The following is a 20,186-nucleotide window of genomic DNA, read 5'->3' as shown; positions in this document are numbered from 1 at the left end:
TTCTATAAAGTGATACAATTTGCACTGTTCTACTCAAGTGTGTCCCAGAATAAGGTCCTATTCAGAAGGAGTAAGTCAAATGACCTGTTTTTTTTTAGACCGTCTCCAAGAGCATATCTGTTGCTTCTCTGGTAACTGAGGGATGACAACTTTAAAAGAGGTTGTCACTTCGCTATTTGGGACTGGCAATCTTGTAGGATGCTATTCATCAAGGCTGGGGGACTGTTTCAATGACATCTTCATGGCCTTTGGTTTGTTTCAGGAAACATCATAGTTCCCAAATTTTTTTAGTGGAATAGAGCATGGTGTGAAACGCTAAGTCAGTGGGCAGCCATTACTGAGAGAAAAGTCCATAAAAATGTAATCTGACAATGCCACGGGTGTGGCATAAATCAGCAATCAGGGAGGAACCAAGTGGAGATGTTGCACATAGCAACCGATCAGATACTAGATATTCTCTTATAGAAGGTGCTAGCTAGCTAGATAAATAAATAAATAGAATCCGATTGGTTGCTATGGGCAACATCTCCACTTAAGACCTGCACCTTCGTAAATATTCCTCTAGGAGTGGAGAACTGGGGACCATACTTTCTCTACATGCTTGACCTACGCTTGAAGAAAGGTCTTTTCAGTTTTTCAACAGATTATGTAGAAATGGGTTCTGCCAGATGTCACCCTTATGACATATTGGATGAAACACAAGTTGCAATGCTTCTTTATAAGAACCAGAAGTATGATATCGTTTTTTTCGCATATTTATGTTAGTTCCATGGAATTTTCAAAGTTTCCATGTGTTCTAAAGAAGATAAAAATATAGGGTGTTCAGATTTAGTGGCACCGACCTGGCCGAGAAGTTTATGATATATTAATATTCTCAAAATGGCAGCAGGTCCATCAGGGCATCTTAATGTAAGACCAGACTCCAGGGCAGTAACTAGCGCTGTGCCAGTGGTGCCTGACGCACAGTGCATATGCAGCATATATGCACTGTGGGTGCAGAGCTGCCAGTAACACTCGCACGTCCGCCAGCTTGTTAGCTGCAACACCTGGCTACTTCTTTAAACATAGGTAGCTGGGCAGCGCTGCAGCTTCCTGTCCGGCATCACGCTCCGCCCCTCCTGGGTTCCCATACTGTGTCTGCAGTATCTGCTGGAGAGATGACGTCTCTTTCAGTTGCCCCCACAGTGCACTGCGCCATGAAGAGCCGCAGCGTTTGGGAGGGAAAGGAGGACACTGAGGCTGATCCACAGCCACTGGCGCGCACTGAGTCATTAAACAACCGGCTGCATCAAGACTCGATTGAGTCTCTCAGAGGTCCACCGTCCAGCAGCAAGGCAGGTCTGTGAGCCCAACCCCCATCAGCAACAGGTGCAGTAGTATAGTGCACGCACCTGACAGGCAGTTACTGTCTCCACCCTGCTCTCCGTCACATAAATTGGGGAGGAGAGGGATGATAATGAGGAGGAATGGAGGCTCCACTGTGGAGTGATGTGTATAAGGGGCTGTACCTGGCATAATGTGTATAAGGGCTTTTACCTGGCATAATGTGTATAAAGGGCTCTACCTGATGTAACGTGTATAAGCAGCTCAGGGGCTCTTATGTGGCTCAACATGTATAAGAGGCTCTACTGTGTGGTGTAATGTGTTTAAGGGACACTATTTTTCGGTGTACTGTATATTACGGACACTACTGTGCTGCGTAATGTGAATATTAGGACACGACTGTGTGGTGTAATGTGAATAACAGACACTACTGTGCGGTGTAATGTGAATAACGAACACTACTAATGCTAAAATCTGTGACCACGTCCCTTCCTGATAAAGCCATGCCCCTATACTCTTGGTGCATGCCTTCGGCGAGCACTATCTCTATTTTAAATATGGGGGAAGGGGGGGAGGTGTCACCAATTCTGTTTGTGGCACAGGGCACCAAAATGTCTAGTTATGGCACTGCCAGACTTGTTATGCCAGAGATTGTTTCATTATCAGGATTCGGCAGCATGTCTTCTCTGATAGTATAATTGGGACAATGCTTATGAAAAAATTGATTAATGTGCCCAATCTTCTGTCTGATTATTTATATCCCAGTTTGTTGACATTTTGAAATGAATTTGTTCCATTCTCACGTAAAATGTTTCTATTCCGTGCAATGGCTTGCTGTAACAAGGATAGGATTTTTTGCTTTCTAAAGTTCTAATTAGCATCATGCGTTTCTTTTAGATACCAGCCAGGGAAATCTCTAGCTGAGGTATTTCGCTCCGTGTACAAGGTCAGGAGTCGCTTGCTCGCCTGCAAGAACATGGAACTGATCCAAACTCGCTCCTCATCCAGAGAGAGATGGGTATGTTATGGGCTGCACTCTCATGATTGGTCCATCTTTTATTGCAAGCTAAAACGTACAGTATTTGAAATCTGAAAAGCAGCATGTGGAAATCCTTTTGTGACCTTTGCTGAAATGAAGGTAGAGCTCTAGGGAACTGCATGTTCGGCGAATAACTAGAGACTGCTGACATGACCATACTCTATCAATAAGAGTGTGTACTGCGAGTTGCATTTCATTGTTTTCATCATCTCTTTAGCCCCCATTTTCTCTACCGGAGCTCTATTGCTGTTATCCTATCTACAAGGTACTCTCTCTGTGTCGTAACTAGACCAAACAGTTATGTTTTACCTCCCTAGGCCAATTGTTACTACTCCCCACCCCATCACCTTGGAGCTCAATGTCTCCAAACTGGGATGTACAGTAGTTACGTTGTTGACAGTCACAATATCGACAGCATAATGTCGTGCACAGATTGCTGACATGTTAGTAATGTAACTGAAAGCATTTTTACTGTGTCTGTATTATATTTGTAAACACAATGCTTTTCCAGTTATACTGCTGACACAGTAACAATGCATTCAATAACCACTGCCATGTCTGTATTCTGAGTTTGACATTATGCTGTCTACATTTTCACTTTACAAAGCATAACTCCACTACATTCCATATGTATGAAATATAAATTTACTACATATTTAGTCTCATTCATGTTTGAATTTCATTTTCTGTAATGAGTGTGTATGTATTTGCTTCCATGCATACAATTCAATTGCTCAGATCAGTAAGACCCCTTTTACATTGAGCTGAGAGTCCAGGTTATTGATGGGGCAAGCCGGCGCAACCCGGGTCCCAGCTCTGTGTGAAAGGGTCAACCTGTGTTGTGACCATTTTTGTTCCCGGTCTGACCTGGGTTGGCTGCAGTGTGAAAGTCAGACCCGGGTCATTGATGACATAAGGCTGCCGACTGGCTGGCTCAGGAGTGCTTGGTGATGACGTGTTCTCCAAGTGTCCTGTGTGAGCGGTGACGTCCCGAGTCCTGGCGGAGTTGTGGATGGGGTATAGTTAAAACCCCGTCTCCGACCAGTGTTCAGTATCCTGGGTCGACCAAGAGTTGTAACCGGGGCTACAGAGTGAAAGGGGTATAAGAGTCGCTGATATGTTTATTATTTCTTTACTGCTCTAAACTTAAGAGGTTCTTGAATAGGTATTGATGTTTTAGGTTGTTGCAGTCATTTTTTTTTTTTTTTTATGGTTTATGCTTATATAAAATGTTAATGAGGCATAGAATTTGTACTCTCTGTCATCTGTGGGAGACACTGGAACCATAGAAAGTATGAAAGGGGTGAGCTGAGGATTCTGGACATCAGAGTTAAAGTTTTGTAGCAGCAGCATTTTTTGTCTGTGGTGCTCCAGTCGCGTGAGAATCTTCTAGCGTCAGGTGTTTTTTTTGTTGTTGTTTTTTTGCTGAAAAACAACGCAGTGTTACTAGGACACACGAGGAGACTGCTGATTAATTTGATATGACACATGTAATATCAATGTGTGACTAAAGGTGGGTACACACTGATAGATATATCTGCCGATCAATTGATCGGCAGATATATCTATGGACAGCTCAGGCAGTGTGCCCGCCCAGTTCAGCTGCAAATCACCGCTGGCCGCCGCAGCATGTGTACGGGCGGTCAGCCGACTGTCCGTACACACACAGCGACGCGACAATATATCGGTAGATATATTGGCTGTCGGCTGTGCTGCAGGGCCAACGCGATATGTCTGTGAACGACGATATATCGGCCAGTGTGTACCCACCTAAAGTCTCTGAATCTGTGCAATGCTACAAAGTAGCAGCCGCAGCTTTTTTCCAATACAAGTTCTGTTCTGCTCCATATACAAACTCATTCGCACACAATATACAAGTGTCATATATCAAATGAATCCGTACAGTCTCCTCGTGTCATAGTCGCATTGGGAAAAAAAAGACGCCCACGTTGGCAGAGTTTAATGGGACCTGGCGGCTCACTCACACCAGGCATCTCGCGCTGCATGGCATATTGAAGCTAAATGTATGAGGACACATCTCTATGTGGACATAACCAAGGATATTCACTACTTGTTTGTCCTTTATGATGACAACAAACAGGGTTTGCTGACTACCAAGCAAGGTCTGGTGCGTTAGATCTAACTGGATCCAACAAGCTTACACTTTGGCTAACAAGCTGGTTCTGGCCCTGATTAACACCCAATCCACCCGGTCAGTTAGGACTTTCCTGGGCAGCTAGGCGTGGTGCTTCTGCAGACAACTCTGCCAGGTGGCTATGTTGTCCTTTGTTCATACCTTGGGGTGCTTGTTTTGTTTGAAGAGTCCTCAGCTCAGCACAGGAGTGTACCCTCCCTTAAGGCAACAGCTTTGGGACGTCCCATGGTTCCAGTGTCTCTCCATGGATGACATAGAAAATAGTATTTTGGGGTTCTTAACCTGTTAAAATTTTTTTCTCTGAATCCATGGGGGACTTTAGACACCCACCCTTTCACCCCATGCTTTCTAAAGCATTCGGCCCTGCATGCGTAGAGGTCTCATTGTGTTTTTCTGCGTGCATGGTTTATTCCTTCTCTCCTCCCTTTAGTGGGACTTGCAGATGCAGGGTATAGGGTAGGAGCCTGTGCAGCTGCTACAAAACTTTAACTCTTTGGTGCCCACACTCCGCAGCTCACCCATATTCTCATGGTTCCTCAGCAGCCGATCTGGGGGACACTGCTTGCTGACCCTGGGTTAAGTGGGTTGGTCCACAGGTGTAGGCACTAGAAGATTAAAATGATTGGCTCCACCCCCTAACCTTTCCCACTTCCTGAAGCCTCAGTTGTTTCCTAGTGTTAGTTAACCTTATTTAACTTTTTTAATTTATCTCTTTGTCACAAGCCTCTGATCCTGGTTGCAGGGATCAGGCAGTCAAAGCGGTTACAGTTAGTCAGGATTAGAAATCCCCGCTCCCGGAGACTGTGCTGATTAATTTGATATAGGCACACACAATATACTGTACAAGTGTCCTATATCAAATTAATCCGCACAGTTTCCCAGTGCATCCTAGTTGCATTGTGTTGCGAATAAAACGCTTTTTCGGCAAAAAGACACCTGACCTTAGCAGAGTTGCACGGGACCTGGCGGCTCACTCACACTAGGCATCTTGCACTGCATGTATTGAGGCTGTATATATTGCAAATATACCTGGGTTAAACAGGTGTTTGAATTTATTTAATTTCAGCTGTTGTATTTTGTGTATGTATGTGTGTGTGTGTGTGTGTGTGTGTGTGTGTGTGTGTATATATATATATATATATATATATATATATATATATATATATATATATATATATAAAATATAATTTCTCCTAGAGGATACTGAGAATCCATTTGGTACCATGGGGTATAGACTGGACCACTAGGAGCCTTGGGCACTTTAAGAATTTGGTAGTGTGCACTGGCTCCTCCCTCTATGCCCCTCCTTCCAGACTCAGTTTAGAAAATGTTCCCGGAGGAGTCGGTCAGGTTGCTGGAAGCTCCTGAAGAGTTTTCTGTATTTATTTTATCTGTTTGTTATTTTCAGGCAGGACTGGATGGCACCAGCCTGCCTGCTTCGTGGGACTTATGGGGGGGGGGGGGGGAAGGGGGAACGGCCCAACCTCTTGAAGGGTTAATGGTCCCATTCCCCGCTGACAGGACAGCTCCTGAGGGAACTATTCGCACGCCCCACCATGGCAAACGTACATTCCCGCAGCACTCCGCCACCCCTAACAGAGCCAGAAGATAGGAGAATGATGAGTACTAAGCCGGCCATTATGGCGGCATGAGGGTACAGAGACGCACTGCTTCTACGGGGGCGGCAGAGTCTCCAGACTCAGTACACAGTGCGCATGCACCACTTCAGAGAAAGCGAACTGAGTCTCAGTACACTACGGGTGTACACAGTACCCAGACTGGCATTACAGATTTAAAAGGTGACTCCATTTTAAGCACTAAAAATTACCTCAGCCAGTATAAAAAAAGTGCGGGAAGACCGCGCGCCATTGGCTTCACCATAAGCGGATCCAGCAGCTCACCAGCGCCATTTCCCCTCTGCAGTAGACACAGACGCTGACTGACAGGGACGCGCTGCTCCTCCGGAGAGACTCCAGATCACCTCAGCGGTACCAGGGGGTCATAGCAGGGGGCGAGCGCTTACTAGTGTACTAAGTCCCCAATCTGGGTACTTAGTCTGCGACCTGGCTAAGCTTGGCATTAGCAGTAAGGGCGCTGTGCGCTGGCTCCAGGCTATCTCTGTCTCTCTCTTGAAGGGCTCTTTGTGGGTTAATTGTGCATTTAACTTTTTCCTGTGTGTGTGCGCTGTCACTGTCACAAAGAGTGTGTTTCATGTAAGGCACAGTGTTCCTCTTCTCCAGGGGGTTCACTACAGTGTACTCAGTGCAGTGTACCCTCCCAGGCTAGCGGGGCAGAGCCAGCTTGGCTGGATTCCATTAGGCAAATGATTTCCAATTTCTCTTCTAAATTGTACCGCTATGAGAACGAGACGCAATACTTAAGACAATCGATGACTGAGTTTATGAACGGAGACTCACTACCCAAACCAGCGTCTCAGTCCTTTGCCATTTGTCCGCAGAAACATCCTTTGGCTCATATCCTCCAGTCTGACTCTGATGATGACGTTTCAGACATGGAGGAGGGGGAGGTGGACTCAGAGGTGGGGGAGGCTACTCTGTCACAGGGAATAGAGGCTCTCATAGACGCTATCAGAGATGTTCTGCATATCCCTGATAAGGTAACAGAGGAGACGGAGGAATCTTATTTTAATATAAAAAAGAAATTCTCAGCTACTTTTCCTGTGTCAAAGGAACTAAATACCCTGTTTGAATTCCCTAAAAGGTTGATATCATCTTTTCCTCCTGAGGATAGGAAAAAATGGGCGAATCCACCGATAGTGGATGCATCAGTATCCAGGCTGTTTACGGAAAATTGTACTGCCTGTCCTGGGTGCAGCTTACCTGAAAGACGGCTGATTGTAGAATTGAGAATACACTCAAATCTTTGTATACAGCTGCTGGGGTGGCCCAGAGACCCACTATCGCATGTGCGTGGATTACTAAGGCCATTGCTAAATAGTCGGGTAACCTAATTAAGGGGTTAGGTACCTTGCCTCAGGGGGAAATTATTTTACTCCTGCAACATATACAGGACTCTGCAAATTTTATGGTGGAAGCCATAAAAGAAATAGGCTTGTTTAATGCACGCACCACTGCTATGGGAGTGTCAGCATATAGTGGCTTATGGCTACGCCTGTGGACTGCTGACGCGAACTCCAAGAAAGGTGTGGAAGGCCTACCCTTCACAGGAGAGGTCATATTTGGAGATGAACTAGACAAATGGATCTCCAAAGCTACTGTGGGTAAGTCTGCGTATCTTCCTTCCACAGCTCCCCCAGCCAGGTAGGCCTACTCAGGACCTAACCTACAGTCCTTTCGGACTGCCAAGTTTAAGGGCAAAACTTGAGGTTCTTCTACAGCCACCAGAGGCACTAGAGGTAAACCACGAAAACCAGCAACTGCCGGTTCACAGGAGCAGAGCTCAAGCTCTGCTTCCTCAAATCCTTCAGCATGACGGTGGGCCGCGATGCCTGGAGGACTGGCAGGTGGGAGCCCGACTAAACTTTTTCATTCACATCTGGACAACATTATGCCAGCATCCCTGGGTCATAGATCTCATTTCCCAGGGCTACAGAGTTTCAGGAGCTCCCACCTCACAGATTCTTCAACTCATGCTTACCAGTTTCACAGGAAGCAAGTGTAACCTTACAGGACGCCATTCAAAAACTGGTACAGACTCAGGTCATTGTTCCAGTACCACCTCATCTGCAAAACAAGGGATATTGGGGGTCATTCCGAGTTGATCACACGTAGCAACTTTATGCTGCCCATGTGATCAACTAGACGCCGTCTATGAGGGAGGGATTCTTTGCATAGCAAGGCTGCAATCGCTTGTGCAGCCGTGCTATGCAAAAAAAGTTTTGTGCAGATCAAGACCAGGGTAGCAGTTACTTACCCGTGCGATCACCCCAGCGATGCAGGTCCCGGAATTGACGTCAGACATCCGCCCTCCAAACGCCTGGACACGCCTGCGTTCGGATCTCCACGCCCGGAAAACTGTGAGTAGACGCTCCGGAATGCCTTCCTGCTGTCAATCTTCTTGCGGTCACAGTGATCGCTTTCGTCTGTCGTCTTGTTGCCCAGCATCGCACCTGCGTATTGCCACCGCTTGCGCAGAACCGACCAGTTTGTACCGCGGCGACAAACAGCAGTGTGCGAACGGGTTGGAATGACCCCTATTATTCCAACTTGTTTGTAGTACCAAAGCTGGACGTTTTGGTAAGACCGATTTTGAACCTCAAGTCGTTGAGCCCGTACTTACGAGTGTTCAAATTCAAGATGGATTCTCTGAGAGCGGTGATCTCGGGTCTGGAGGAGGGGGAATTCCTAGTGTCTCTGGATATCAAGGATGCGTACCTTCATATTCTATTCTGGCCGCCTCATCAGGCTTATCTACGGTTTGCACTGCAGGACTGCCACTACCAGTTCCAGGCCCTGCCATTTGGTCTCTCCACGGCACCGATGGTGTTCACCAAGGTGATGGCAGAGATGTTTCTTACCAAAATCTCACCTGGAACCGACGCAGAGGCTCTCTTTCCTGGGAATGATACTGGACACAGAATTTCAGAGTGTTCCTTCCCTTGGAGAAGGCTATAGAAATCCAGTCGATGGTTCGGGCTGTCCTGAAGCCAACCCAGATCTCGATGCACCTGTACATTCACCTTCTGGTGAAAATGGTGGCCTCTTATGAGGCGCTTCAGTACGGAAGGATTCATGCGAGGCGCTTCCAGCTGGATCTGTTGGACAAATTGTCCAGAGGATCTGTCTGTCGCCAACAGCCAGAATCTCCCTTTTGTGGTGGCTACAGACTTAAAAAGTAGGAGGCACATATAGAAACCATTGTAATTCCTACACCGTTCACCTGATTTGGATGTAAATAACCTCAAATTAAAGCAGAAAGTCTGCAGTAAAAGCTCATCTTGTTTCATTTCAAATCCATTGTGGTGGTGTATAGAGCCCAAAATATGAGAATTGTGTCGATGTCCCAATATTTATGGACCTGACTGTAAAGACAACAGCTCGCCACAGATAATCCGACTCGCTGTTCGTTCTCTATGATCCCAAGAAAATTGTGTGTCCTGCTTCAAAGCAGTCTATCGCTTGCTGGATCAGGCTCACTATCCAGCATGCTTATTCCATGGCAGGATTGCCGGGTCCAAATTCTGTAAAAACCCACTCTACTAGGTCGGTGGTTTCTTCTTGGGCGGCTGCCCGGGTGTCTCTGCTTTACAGTTCTGCCGAGCTGCTACTTGGTCAGGTTCGAACACGTTTGCAAAGTTTTACAAGTTTGATACTTTGACCAAACTGAAGGTCCTCAGAAGCCAATCAGTTCTGCAGGAAACTCTGCACTCTCCCACCCAGTTTGGGAGCTTTGGTACTTCCCCATGGTACTAAATGGATTCCCAGTATCCTCTAGCACGTAAGAGAAAATAGGATTTTAATTACCTACCGATAAATCCTTTTCTCGTAGTCCGTAGAGGATACTGGGCGCCCGCCCGGTGCTTTGTTCTTCCTGCACTGTTACTTGATTAAGTATTCTGGTTTGTTCAGCTGTCGCTGTTCATGTTTCAAGTTTGGTTAGCATGGTTTTCCTATTGTTCTGTGTGCTGGTTCGTAATCTCACCACTTTCCTTATCTATCCTAAAAGTATGTCCGCCTCCTCGGGCACAGTTTCCTAGACTGAGTCTGGTAGGAGGGGCATAGAGGGAGGAGCCAGCGCACACTATCAAACTCTTAAAGTGCCCAAGGCTCCTAGTGGACCCGTCTATACCCCATGGTACTAAATGGATTTCGAGATTCCCTGTATCCTCTACTGACTACGAGAAAAGGATTTACTGGTAGGTAATTAAAATCCTATTTTTTTTATATACTGTATATATAATATAATATATGTGTATGTATGTATGTAATGTGTGTGTGTGTGTGTGTGTGTGTGTGTATATATATATATATATATATATATATATATCTATCTATCTCCATAGCGTCAGTCCTGCTCCTTTAGTCCTCAGTTTGCTTGAGCTCTTTCCCAAATGAGATCAGTGCTGCTTCTCCAGACTCAAGGCCATGATGTAAATTTCTAGGAGATTATGATGGTGAGCGCACACGTGAGAATAGTATAAACAACCTTTACTAGAAATATAAGCTCACATACATCTCCGTTTTAAAACAGCAAGTATGTATGTTACAATGGATCGATTCACCGCATGAATAGACCAGTCTCTATGCTACATCTCTGTTGGTCCACAAGACTTGCGCCTTGCGTTATTTCGTCCAAATCAGTAGGTTATGCATGACATGATTCGTCTTGCAACTCCACCTCCTGATGAAGTCGTGAGACGATACATGTCAGGCTAGGCTCCGGTTTGGCAGGCGGATTCGTTATCTAAGCGCAGCCTGGAAGCTGTCCCGTTTGTGGGGGACACGTGGTTTGGTCTGAGAACTCACTAAAATTATCTATGGCAGTCTTGCCTCAAACATCTACTGTAAGTCAACTCTAGTACATTCTTTTTGCATGGCAGGGAATGGTATTTTTACTGCATTTAGATGTTTGTTTTCTTATTTTTGCTGTTCCTTTCGAGGCCAATTAGTCTCCCACACTCATCATCCCAGTGGAAGCTGATAAGCAGGCTACCTGACTGGGGGCCCCCTTTTCGGGCTTCGGTGGTATGGGCCCGCTTCCTTCAGTTTTCAGATGTCTGAGCCTTGTTAGGACCCGATCGTTGGCTACAGGGCATTCTGGACAGGGGTTACATTCTGGATCTTGCAGGTCTCTTTCCAAGTCATTTCTTTGCTTCTCTTCTACCTCAAGACTGAGTTCGCCAAGAGGCTATCAGGACAACAGTGCTTTCGCTGCTAGAGTCTGGGGTATTTGTTCCCGTTCAAAAGGCTTTTGCTCTCGCCTCTTTCTAGTAAGAAAATTAAATGGTTCTTTATTGCCTTGCCATGATCTGGCTGGGTTACTTACCCTTACATTGTTTCTCCTGACTGATGTTGAGGATGTCTCCTGCGACCAGCACATCTCAGTCTCCATGGCATGCTCTGCTGTCTCCATGCACGCCTGAATTCCCGCCAGAAGTATGGCATGAGCGCCACTAGGTTCGAATGTGTCTGCTGATCTAGTCTCCTCCGCTCAAAACATCCTGGCATTGCACCTGATTCTACCAGCTTATCAGCTCCTAGCATGGAGGTATATTAGTTTCCTGTGCACTAGCTTACTGACAGTGTGGCGTCATTCTACCAGACGCCTATGTGTTTATTTGCTCCGAGCTGCTCTGGCTACTGGTTGCCTTTTCCAGTCACAATTCCTAGTCCGGCTGCAATACCGGTCCTAGTCCGGTTGCCTCCTGGTTCCAGTCCAGTGGTAATACCGGTTCCAGCCTTGTCACCTCCCGGTTCCAGTCCATCTTCAGTGCTGGTTCCAGTCCAGCGCTAATACCGGTTCCAGTCCGGTCCACCACCCCGGTTCCAGTCCGGTCCACCACCCCGGTTCCAGTGTGTGCATCATTCTGAACTCTGCCTCATTGCTGTCTACGTTGGCCTCAGCTCTAGTTACCAACAGCATTATCCAGTCAAATAAAGTTTATATATTCTTAGTGGTGTATTGTCCCACCACAGAGCAGTTATCCAAGTCTGCAACAACTCACGTATTTACCAGTTCTTCCTACCATTGTGGAATCCCTTGCAATTCATGTTATATATTCCATGAGTAGGATCTGGATTAGACCTTCCAGCTTCCAGTCTACTACTTCCACCTCTGTTCCAGCCACTTGCACCTCTCCCAACCACGCCCGACCTGGGCTTGACAGAGGTATTATGAATTTAAAAGGTCTCAGTCTTCATTTAGAGATACTACATCAAAATGGTAACCCTGGTTTCTGTCATCATTTCAATGTTATAAGAGGGATTTTTGTGATCTGTGGACATCAAAGATGCTTATCATTATGTATCAATTTGGCAGGGTTAAGAAAGGTTATTTTAGTTCACAGTGGGAGTCCATCACTTCCTGTTCTGAGCTCTTCTGTTTGGTTTATCCACTGCTTCCAGAGTGTTTGCGAAAATAATTTTCCACCTGTTAGCTTTAGGAAAAAGGGTGTTGCCGTCAGCGGCATCTCCTACTTATGTTTAGGAGAGGGGCTTCCGCTACCCCTATACCCAGAGAGAAGTGAAGAAACAGCCAGGTCCCAGAACCTGTGCAGTGGATACGGCATGCGCACAAGCCGCGCGTGGTGCACAAAACACTGGCTTCTACAGACTGCATCGGCTGCAGCCCATATAACCTGGCTAGGGCTGCACAAAAGGAAGGAAGTAGCTTCCTTCTGGAATCACGATCTCTTCTTATTACAGCCTTGTCTGGCAGTTCCAAAGGGAGAAAACGCCTCCCAGTGGGACGGTGTGAAGTGTCTGTGACTGACAGGTATAACTTCCAATAGGAAATCACTGCCAGTCACAGTGAAGTCACTGCATTTACAAACTGCATCTGGCTCACTAACGCTGAGCTGAGGTGGCGGATTTTACCAGGCGGGGCTGTTGGGGCTGCAGCCTATAGGCAAAGTCCGCCACTGTTTACCATCCTACCATATTCAGATGACCTCCTGGTAAAGGAAAGCAAAGCTCGGAGTTAACACCGGTTCAGCATTTGGAGGGTGGTCAAGTAGATGTTGCATGGTTAATCTGATTCAGTACGATGCCCCGATTTTTGGAATCCCGGCAGTCAGGAGACCAATGCTGGAATCCCAACAGCCAGAATACTGGCGGCGAGAGCAGCTTTTCCCCTCACGGGCTCTCTGCGCTTGCCACTCTTCAGGCCCGGTGGCGACCTTCGGTTATATTCCCTCTCAAGTGGTGGTGTTGACCACCACCTGAACGGGGGGATTCCAGACGGCATTCGGAATTCCGACCGCCGGTATTTCACCGGGTGTCGGGATTCCGGCGTCTGTATCCTGACCTCTGGGATCCCGGCAGCCGGCAACTTGATTGCTTCCCAGTTAATCAACTGTCCGAAGTCCAATCTCAGGCAGATGATCTTTTTTATGTCTCCTCTTCGATACTCGCGAACAGCAAGTATATTTTCCTTCAGAGAATGTTTAGGATTTACAGTCCTTGCTCAAGACTGTAACTCAGCTACCACAAGTTTTCGCTCCTCAAGGGTATAAAGCTTCTGGGACTGATGATGGCATCATTCGAGGTAGTTCCTTTTTGGCAGGTTCTAGTCTCTTCCTTTCCAGCCATTGGTTCTGGAAGGATCCTCATTTGGGCAAACAGGTTTTTCACTTGTTACCACAGACATCGCAATCTCTCCAGTGGTGACTACAGCCTCAGATCTTGTCCAGGGTCAATCCCTTCCATATTTGTAATTGGACCCCGGTCACCACTGATGCTAGCCTGGATGGGGAGCGGTGACTCTCTGTATTCACTTTCAGGGTTGTTGCTCCAGGTCTGAGGCACTGCTCCCAATCAATATTTTAGAACAAAGAGCTGTCAGACTGGCTCAGGATGTCCTGCAGAAGAAGTCAGGTCAATCAGACAATGCCACCATGGTGGCGGGTATCATTCACCAGAAAGACACTGCGTCGCAGGGCTATGTTGGAGGTAGCCCAGATATTTACTTGTACAGAGGCCTGGGTACCTGTGATAACAGCCATCCTCATTCCTGGGGTGGAGAACTGGGAGGCGGACCTTCTGAGTCATCATTCAGTGCACACGGGCGAATGGGAACTCCACCTCGGAGGTTTCTCAGGCCATAGCAGACAGCTGGGATATGCCAGATATCGACCTGATGGCCTCTCATCTCAACAAGAAGTTGCCAATTTACTGACCAAGGTCCAGGGACCCTCAGGCAACTTTGGTGGACGCTTTGTCGGTTATATGATCCTTCAGACTTGGGCTATCTTTTTCCACCTCTGCCCAAGGTAGTCAGTGCTTTAGAAGATTCAACAAAAGGGTAATTTTAATTGCTCTGGATTGGCCAATTAGAACTTTGTACTAGTCTCATTCCTCCTATTCCTCCTTTGGCTTTAAATCTGGTCCTTGACGCTCTTCAATAACCGCCTTTTGAACCTTTGGAAACAGTAGAGTTGTGCTACCATACCTTGAAGGCTGTCGCCTCGGCCAGAAGGGTGTAGAAATTGGTGGCACTGTCTTGGTTGCCTACTGTACCTTGATTTATTTTTCATGCAGATAGGGTGGCCATTTTTACATGAGCTAGCATCCAAGTTTCACATGAATCTCAAGACATATAATTTTTCCTTCTTTTCTGGGTTCTTATTCATCTGGTTCATGGCTCAATCATTTAGATGTGTGGACAGAGTTAAGGGTTTACATTCATTGTGCCTCGGCCTTCCGTTGTACTGATTCTATTTTAGTGCTGGTGGATGCTCCTAAGTGTTGTTTGCCTGCCTCCTAGTGTTCTCTAACTAGATGGTTCATTCATCAGGCATATTTGTCCTCGGATGTGCTGGGTCCTACTTCCCTCAAGTCCCATTCAACATGGGCATTTGGGGGGGTTCACTGGCGGTTAACCGTGGTACTTTGGTGGAATAGTTGTGCAAGGCAGCATACTTTTTGTTATGCCGAGGCTGGTTTTGACCAACGTGTATTGCGTGCGACCTTGCTAATCGAGGTGCCTCCTGTTAGGCTTGCTTTGGGAAATGCCATTGTCAGTTAGCAGTGTCCCCCAGATGAGATGATGAGGAAATTAAATTTTTTAATGAACTCACTGTAAAATCCTTTCCTTGTCATACATCTGGGGACACTGCGATCCCTCACTTTCTAGTTATTTTGCTGTTTTTGTTCTGTTTATGGTGTTATTGTGGTATGATTTTGCTTCTTCCAAATTGCTTTGTTAGAAATAACTGAGGCTTCAGGGGAGCGGGAGGGATTATGTTGGGGGGGTGCAGATTAGTTTTTTTAGTACCTGCTCCTGTGGACCAATTCACTTGACCCAGCGTCCACTATCAGTGTCCTCCCAGATGGATAACAAGGAAAGGATTTTATGGTGAGTACATAAAAAATAAAATTTTGAGTGTCCCCATGGATTTAGAGAGAAGGATTTCACTGGCAAGAACCTGAATATCCTATTGTCTGTTTCCTGCACACATCCATGTGTTTAATCTGCCTTCTGTATTTGTACATTATTAGAAGACTTTTGTTTTGTTCTTGAAATTCTATATAGGGCATATTATGGATTACATTAAGTTTTAGCTGCCTAATCCATGGGCCAAAAGTTTCTTATTGAGAAGTTCAGCAAACATTAAATTGTGTTTACCTGTCATCCTTGTTTTCAGTTTTGTGCTGGTGGACATTGTTGCCCTTCTCTTTGTACACTTCTTTTATTATTGGCAGCCACCATCCCTGGCTTCTTATTGACTATAAATAACTTGATTTGGTCCTGGGCCACCGACCTGTGGCACCCCCACAAGTGCCCTGCAGCACCCAGTTTAGGAACCACTGCTCTACCCAAATGTCTACTATGAGATGGAAGTAAAGAAAAGAAACATGTAAAACTCACAGCAACCAGTTTACTAAACAATAACTATTTTATTAAGCTGCTTACAAAGAGTGCAGCTCAACACTTGTGGATATTGGGCCTAATTCGAATCTGATCGCAGCAGCAAATTTGTTAGCTAATGGGCAAAACCATGTGCACTGCAGGGGAGGCAGATATAACGTGCAGAGAGAGTTAGATTCGGGTGGGTTATATTCTTTCTGTGCAGGGTAAATACTGGCTGCTTTATTTTTACACTGCAATTTAGATTTCAGTTTGAACACATCCCACCCAAATCTCTCTGCACATGTTACATCTGCCCCCCCCACCCTCGCAGTGCACATGGTTTTGTCCATTAGCTAACAAATTTGCTGCTGTCATCAGATCTGAATTAGGCCCATTGTATATTACATTTTTATTTACCAAATATGCATATTTTTATCATTTATTTGGTATATTGATTTTCTTTTCTTTACTACTGTTACATCGTTTGTGGCACTCTTTGTTCTTATTTATGCAGGTCAGGATGTTCCCTTTGTAGCCACCCTCTCTGCACTGATTTGTTTCTTGGCAGTTTCTTGACTCTGCTCTTTAGACATAGTAATCTCGCCCTTCAAAAGACAACAAAAAAAAGGTTCAATCTCTTTTGTGTAAATTGGTTCCTCATAGAGTATCTGAAAGATAATGTATTTTTATTTTCTAATAATAATTAGTGGGTGCTTATAATTGATGTTATCACCTTCCAGGTATCTGAGAACCAAGAATCTGCAGATTTAGGCTCCCAAGAGAATTCTTTTACTAGAACCATAGATGAGGAAGCTGAACTAGAGGAGCAAGCAGAAAGAGAGCGAGAAGAGGGACATCCTGAGCAGGAAGAAGAGGAGGACGACCGTGAACATGAGCTACTTACTGCTGGAAGTGAGTCTGAAGACGCTGCTAACTATATACAATCTTGCATGGCACCTTAAAGGTGCATTAATGTTATCTTTTCTCTATCGTCCTAAGTGGATGCTGGGGTTCCTGAAAGGACCAAGGGGAATAGCGGCTCCGCAGGAGACAGGGCACAAAAAAGTAAAGCTTTTACCAGATCAGGTGGTGTGCACTGGCTCCTCCCCCTATGACCCTCCTCCAGACTCCAGTTAGATTTTGTGCCCGAACGAGAAGGGTGCAATCTAGGTGGCTCTCCTAAAGAGCTGCTTAGAGAAAGTTTAGCTTAGGTTTTTTACTTTACAGTGAGTCCTGCTGGCAACAGGATCACTGCAACGAGGGACTTAGGGGAGAAGTAGTGAACTCACCTGCGTGCAGAGTGGATTTGCTGCTTGGCTACTGGACACTAGCTCCAGAGGGACGATCACAGGTACAGCCTGGATGGTCACCGGAGCCGCGCCGCCGGCCCCCTTGCAGACGCTGAAGAGAGAAGAGGTCCAAAATCGGCGGCTGAAGACTCCTGAGTCTTCATAAAGGTAGCGCACAGCACTGCAGCTGTGCGCCATTTTCCTCTCAGCACACTTCACACAACAGTCACTGAGGGTGCAGAGCGCTGGGGGGGGCGCTCTGAGAGGCAAATAAAAACCTTATTAGAGGCAAAAAAATACCTCACATATAGCCCACAGAGGCTATATGGAGATATTTAACCCCTGCCTAACTTCAAAAATAGCGGGAGACGAGCCCGCCGAAAAAGGGGCGGGGCCTATCTCCTCAGCACACAGCGCCATTTTCTCTCACAGAAAAGCTGGAGAGAAGGCTCCCAGGCTCTCCCCTGCATAAAACAGAGAGGGGGGGCACTGATTTTGGCGATATTGTATATATATAAAAGATGCTATAAGGGAGAAACACTTATATAAGGTTGTCCCTATATAATTATAGCGTTTTTGGTGTGTGCTGGCAGACTCTCCCTCTGTCTCCCCAAAGGGCTAGTGGGTCCTGTCCTCTGTCAGAGCATTCCCGGTGTGTGTGCTGTGTGTCGGTACGTGTGTGTCGACATGTATGAGGACGATGTTGGTGAGGAGGCGGAGAAATTGCCTGTAATGGTGATGTCACTCTCTAGGGAGTCGACACCGGAATGGATGGCTTATTTAGAGAATTACGTGAGAATGTCAACACGCTGCAAGGTCGGTTGACGACATGAGACGGCCGACAATCTATTAGGACCGGTCCAGGCGTCTCAGAAACACCGTCAGGGGTTTTAAAAACGCCCATTTACCTCAGTCGGTCGACACAGACACAGACACGGACACTGAATACAGTGTCGACGGTGAATAAACAAACGTATTTCTCATTAGGGCCACACGTTAAGGGCAATGAAGGAGGTGTTACGTGTTTCTGATACTACAAGTACCACAAGAAAGGGTATTATGTGGGAGTGAAAAAACTACCTGTAGTTTTTCCTGAATCAGATAAAATAAAATGAAGTGTGTGATGATGCGTAGGGTTACCCCGATAGCAAATATTGGCGTTATACCCTTTCCCGCCAGAAATTAGGGTACGTTGGGAAACACCCCTTAGGGTGATAAGGCGCTCACACGCTTATCAAGTGGCGTTACCGTCTCCAGATACGGCCGCCCTCAAGGAGCCAGCTGATAGGAAGCTGGAAAAATATCCTAAAAAGTATATACACACATACGGTGGTTATACTGCGACCAGCGATCGCCATCAGCCTGGAGATGCAGTGCTGGGTTGGCTTGGTCGGATTCCCTGACTGAAAATATTTTATTCATGTAGAGCATTTAATAGGATGCATTCTATATATATGTATGTGAGATGCACAGAGGGATATTTGCTCTCTGGCATCAAGATAAGTGCGTTGTCCATATCTCCCAGAAGATGTCAGGGACACGACAGTGGTCAGGTGATACAGATCCCATACGGCAGATGGAAGTATTGCTGTATAAAGGGAAGGAGTTATTTGGGGGTCGGTCCATCGGACCTGGGGACCACAGCAACAGCTGGGAAATCCAACCTTTTTTACCCCAAGTTACATCTCAGCTAAAAAAGACACCGTCTTTTCAGCCTCAATCTTTCCTTTCCCATGAGGGCATGCAGGCAAAAGGCCAGTCATATCTGCCCAGACATAGAGGTAAGGGAAGTAGACTGCAGCAGGCAGCCCTTTCCCAGGAAAAGAAGCCCTCCACCGCGTCTGCCAAGTCCTCAGCATGACGCTGGGGCCGTGCAAGCGGACTCAAGGTGGGGGGGTAGTCTCAAGAGTCTCAGGGCGCAGTGGGATCACTCGCAAGTTGACCCCTAGATCGTACGAGTATTATCCCAGGGGTAAAGATTGGAGAGTCGAGACATCTTCTCCTCGCAGGTTCCTGAAGTCTGCTTTACCAACGGCTCCCTCCGACAGGGAGGCAGCATTGGAAACAATTCACAAGCTGTATATCCAGCAGGTGATAATCAAAGTACCCCTCCTACGACAAGGAAAAGGGTATTATTTTTCCACACTATATTGTGGTACTGAAGCCAGACGGCTTGGTGACACATAGTCTAAATCTAAAATGTTTTGAACACTTACATAAAAGGTTCAAATCGAGATAAAGTCACTCAGAGCAGTGATAGCGAACCGGAAAAAAGGGGACTATATGTCCCTGGACATCAAGGATTACCTCCATGTCCAAATTTTGTCCTTCTCATCAAGGGTACCTCTGGTTCGTGGTACAGAACTGTCAATATCAGTTTCAGACGATGCCGTTTGAATTATCCACGGCACCCCGGGCCTTTTTACCAAGGTAATGGCCGAAAAGATGTTTCTTCAAAGAAAAAAGGCATCTAAATTATCCCTTACTTGCACGACCTAAAAAGGGCAAGTTCCAGAGAACAGTTGGAGGTCGGAAGAGCACTATCTAAAGTAGTTCTTCGACGGCACGACTGGATTCTAAATATTCCAAGAATCGCAGCTGTTTTCCGACGATACGTCTGCTGTTCCTAGGGATGATTCTGGACACGGTTCAGAAAAAGGTTTTTCTTCCCGAGGAAAAAGCCAAGGAGTTATCCGACCTGTCAGGAACCTCCTAAAACCAGGAAAGGTGTCTGTACATCAATGCACAAGAGTCCTGGGAAAAATGGTGGCTTTTTACGAAGCAATTCCATTCGGCAGATTCCATGCAAGAATTTTCCAAAGGGATCTGTTGGACAAATGGTCAGGGTCGCATCCTCAGATGCACCTGCGAATAACCCTGTCGCCAAGGA

At 46.2% G+C, this 20,186-nt stretch overlaps 1 protein-coding gene across 9 annotated transcripts in view; it reads left to right on the top strand.

The window, feature by feature from the left end:
• The window catches only part of HERC1 (HECT and RLD domain containing E3 ubiquitin protein ligase family member 1), a 475,564-nt gene that overhangs the window by 142,180 nt on the left and 313,198 nt on the right, over positions 1-20,186 (top strand). For all 9 annotated transcript variants that reach the window (XM_063926542.1, XM_063926546.1, XM_063926547.1 and 6 more), the window contains 2 exons: positions 2,221-2,341; positions 16,748-16,919. In XM_063926542.1, coding sequence (XP_063782612.1) covers positions 2,221-2,341; positions 16,748-16,919 — 293 coding nt within the window. The remainder of the gene's footprint in view (positions 1-2,220; positions 2,342-16,747; positions 16,920-20,186) is intronic.

Source organism: Pseudophryne corroboree, chromosome 6, assembly GCF_028390025.1.
Source record: "Pseudophryne corroboree isolate aPseCor3 chromosome 6, aPseCor3.hap2, whole genome shotgun sequence".
In the NCBI taxonomy this organism is placed as follows: Eukaryota; Metazoa; Chordata; class Amphibia; order Anura; family Myobatrachidae; genus Pseudophryne; species Pseudophryne corroboree.
This window is presented reverse-complemented; position numbering and strand designations above follow the sequence as displayed.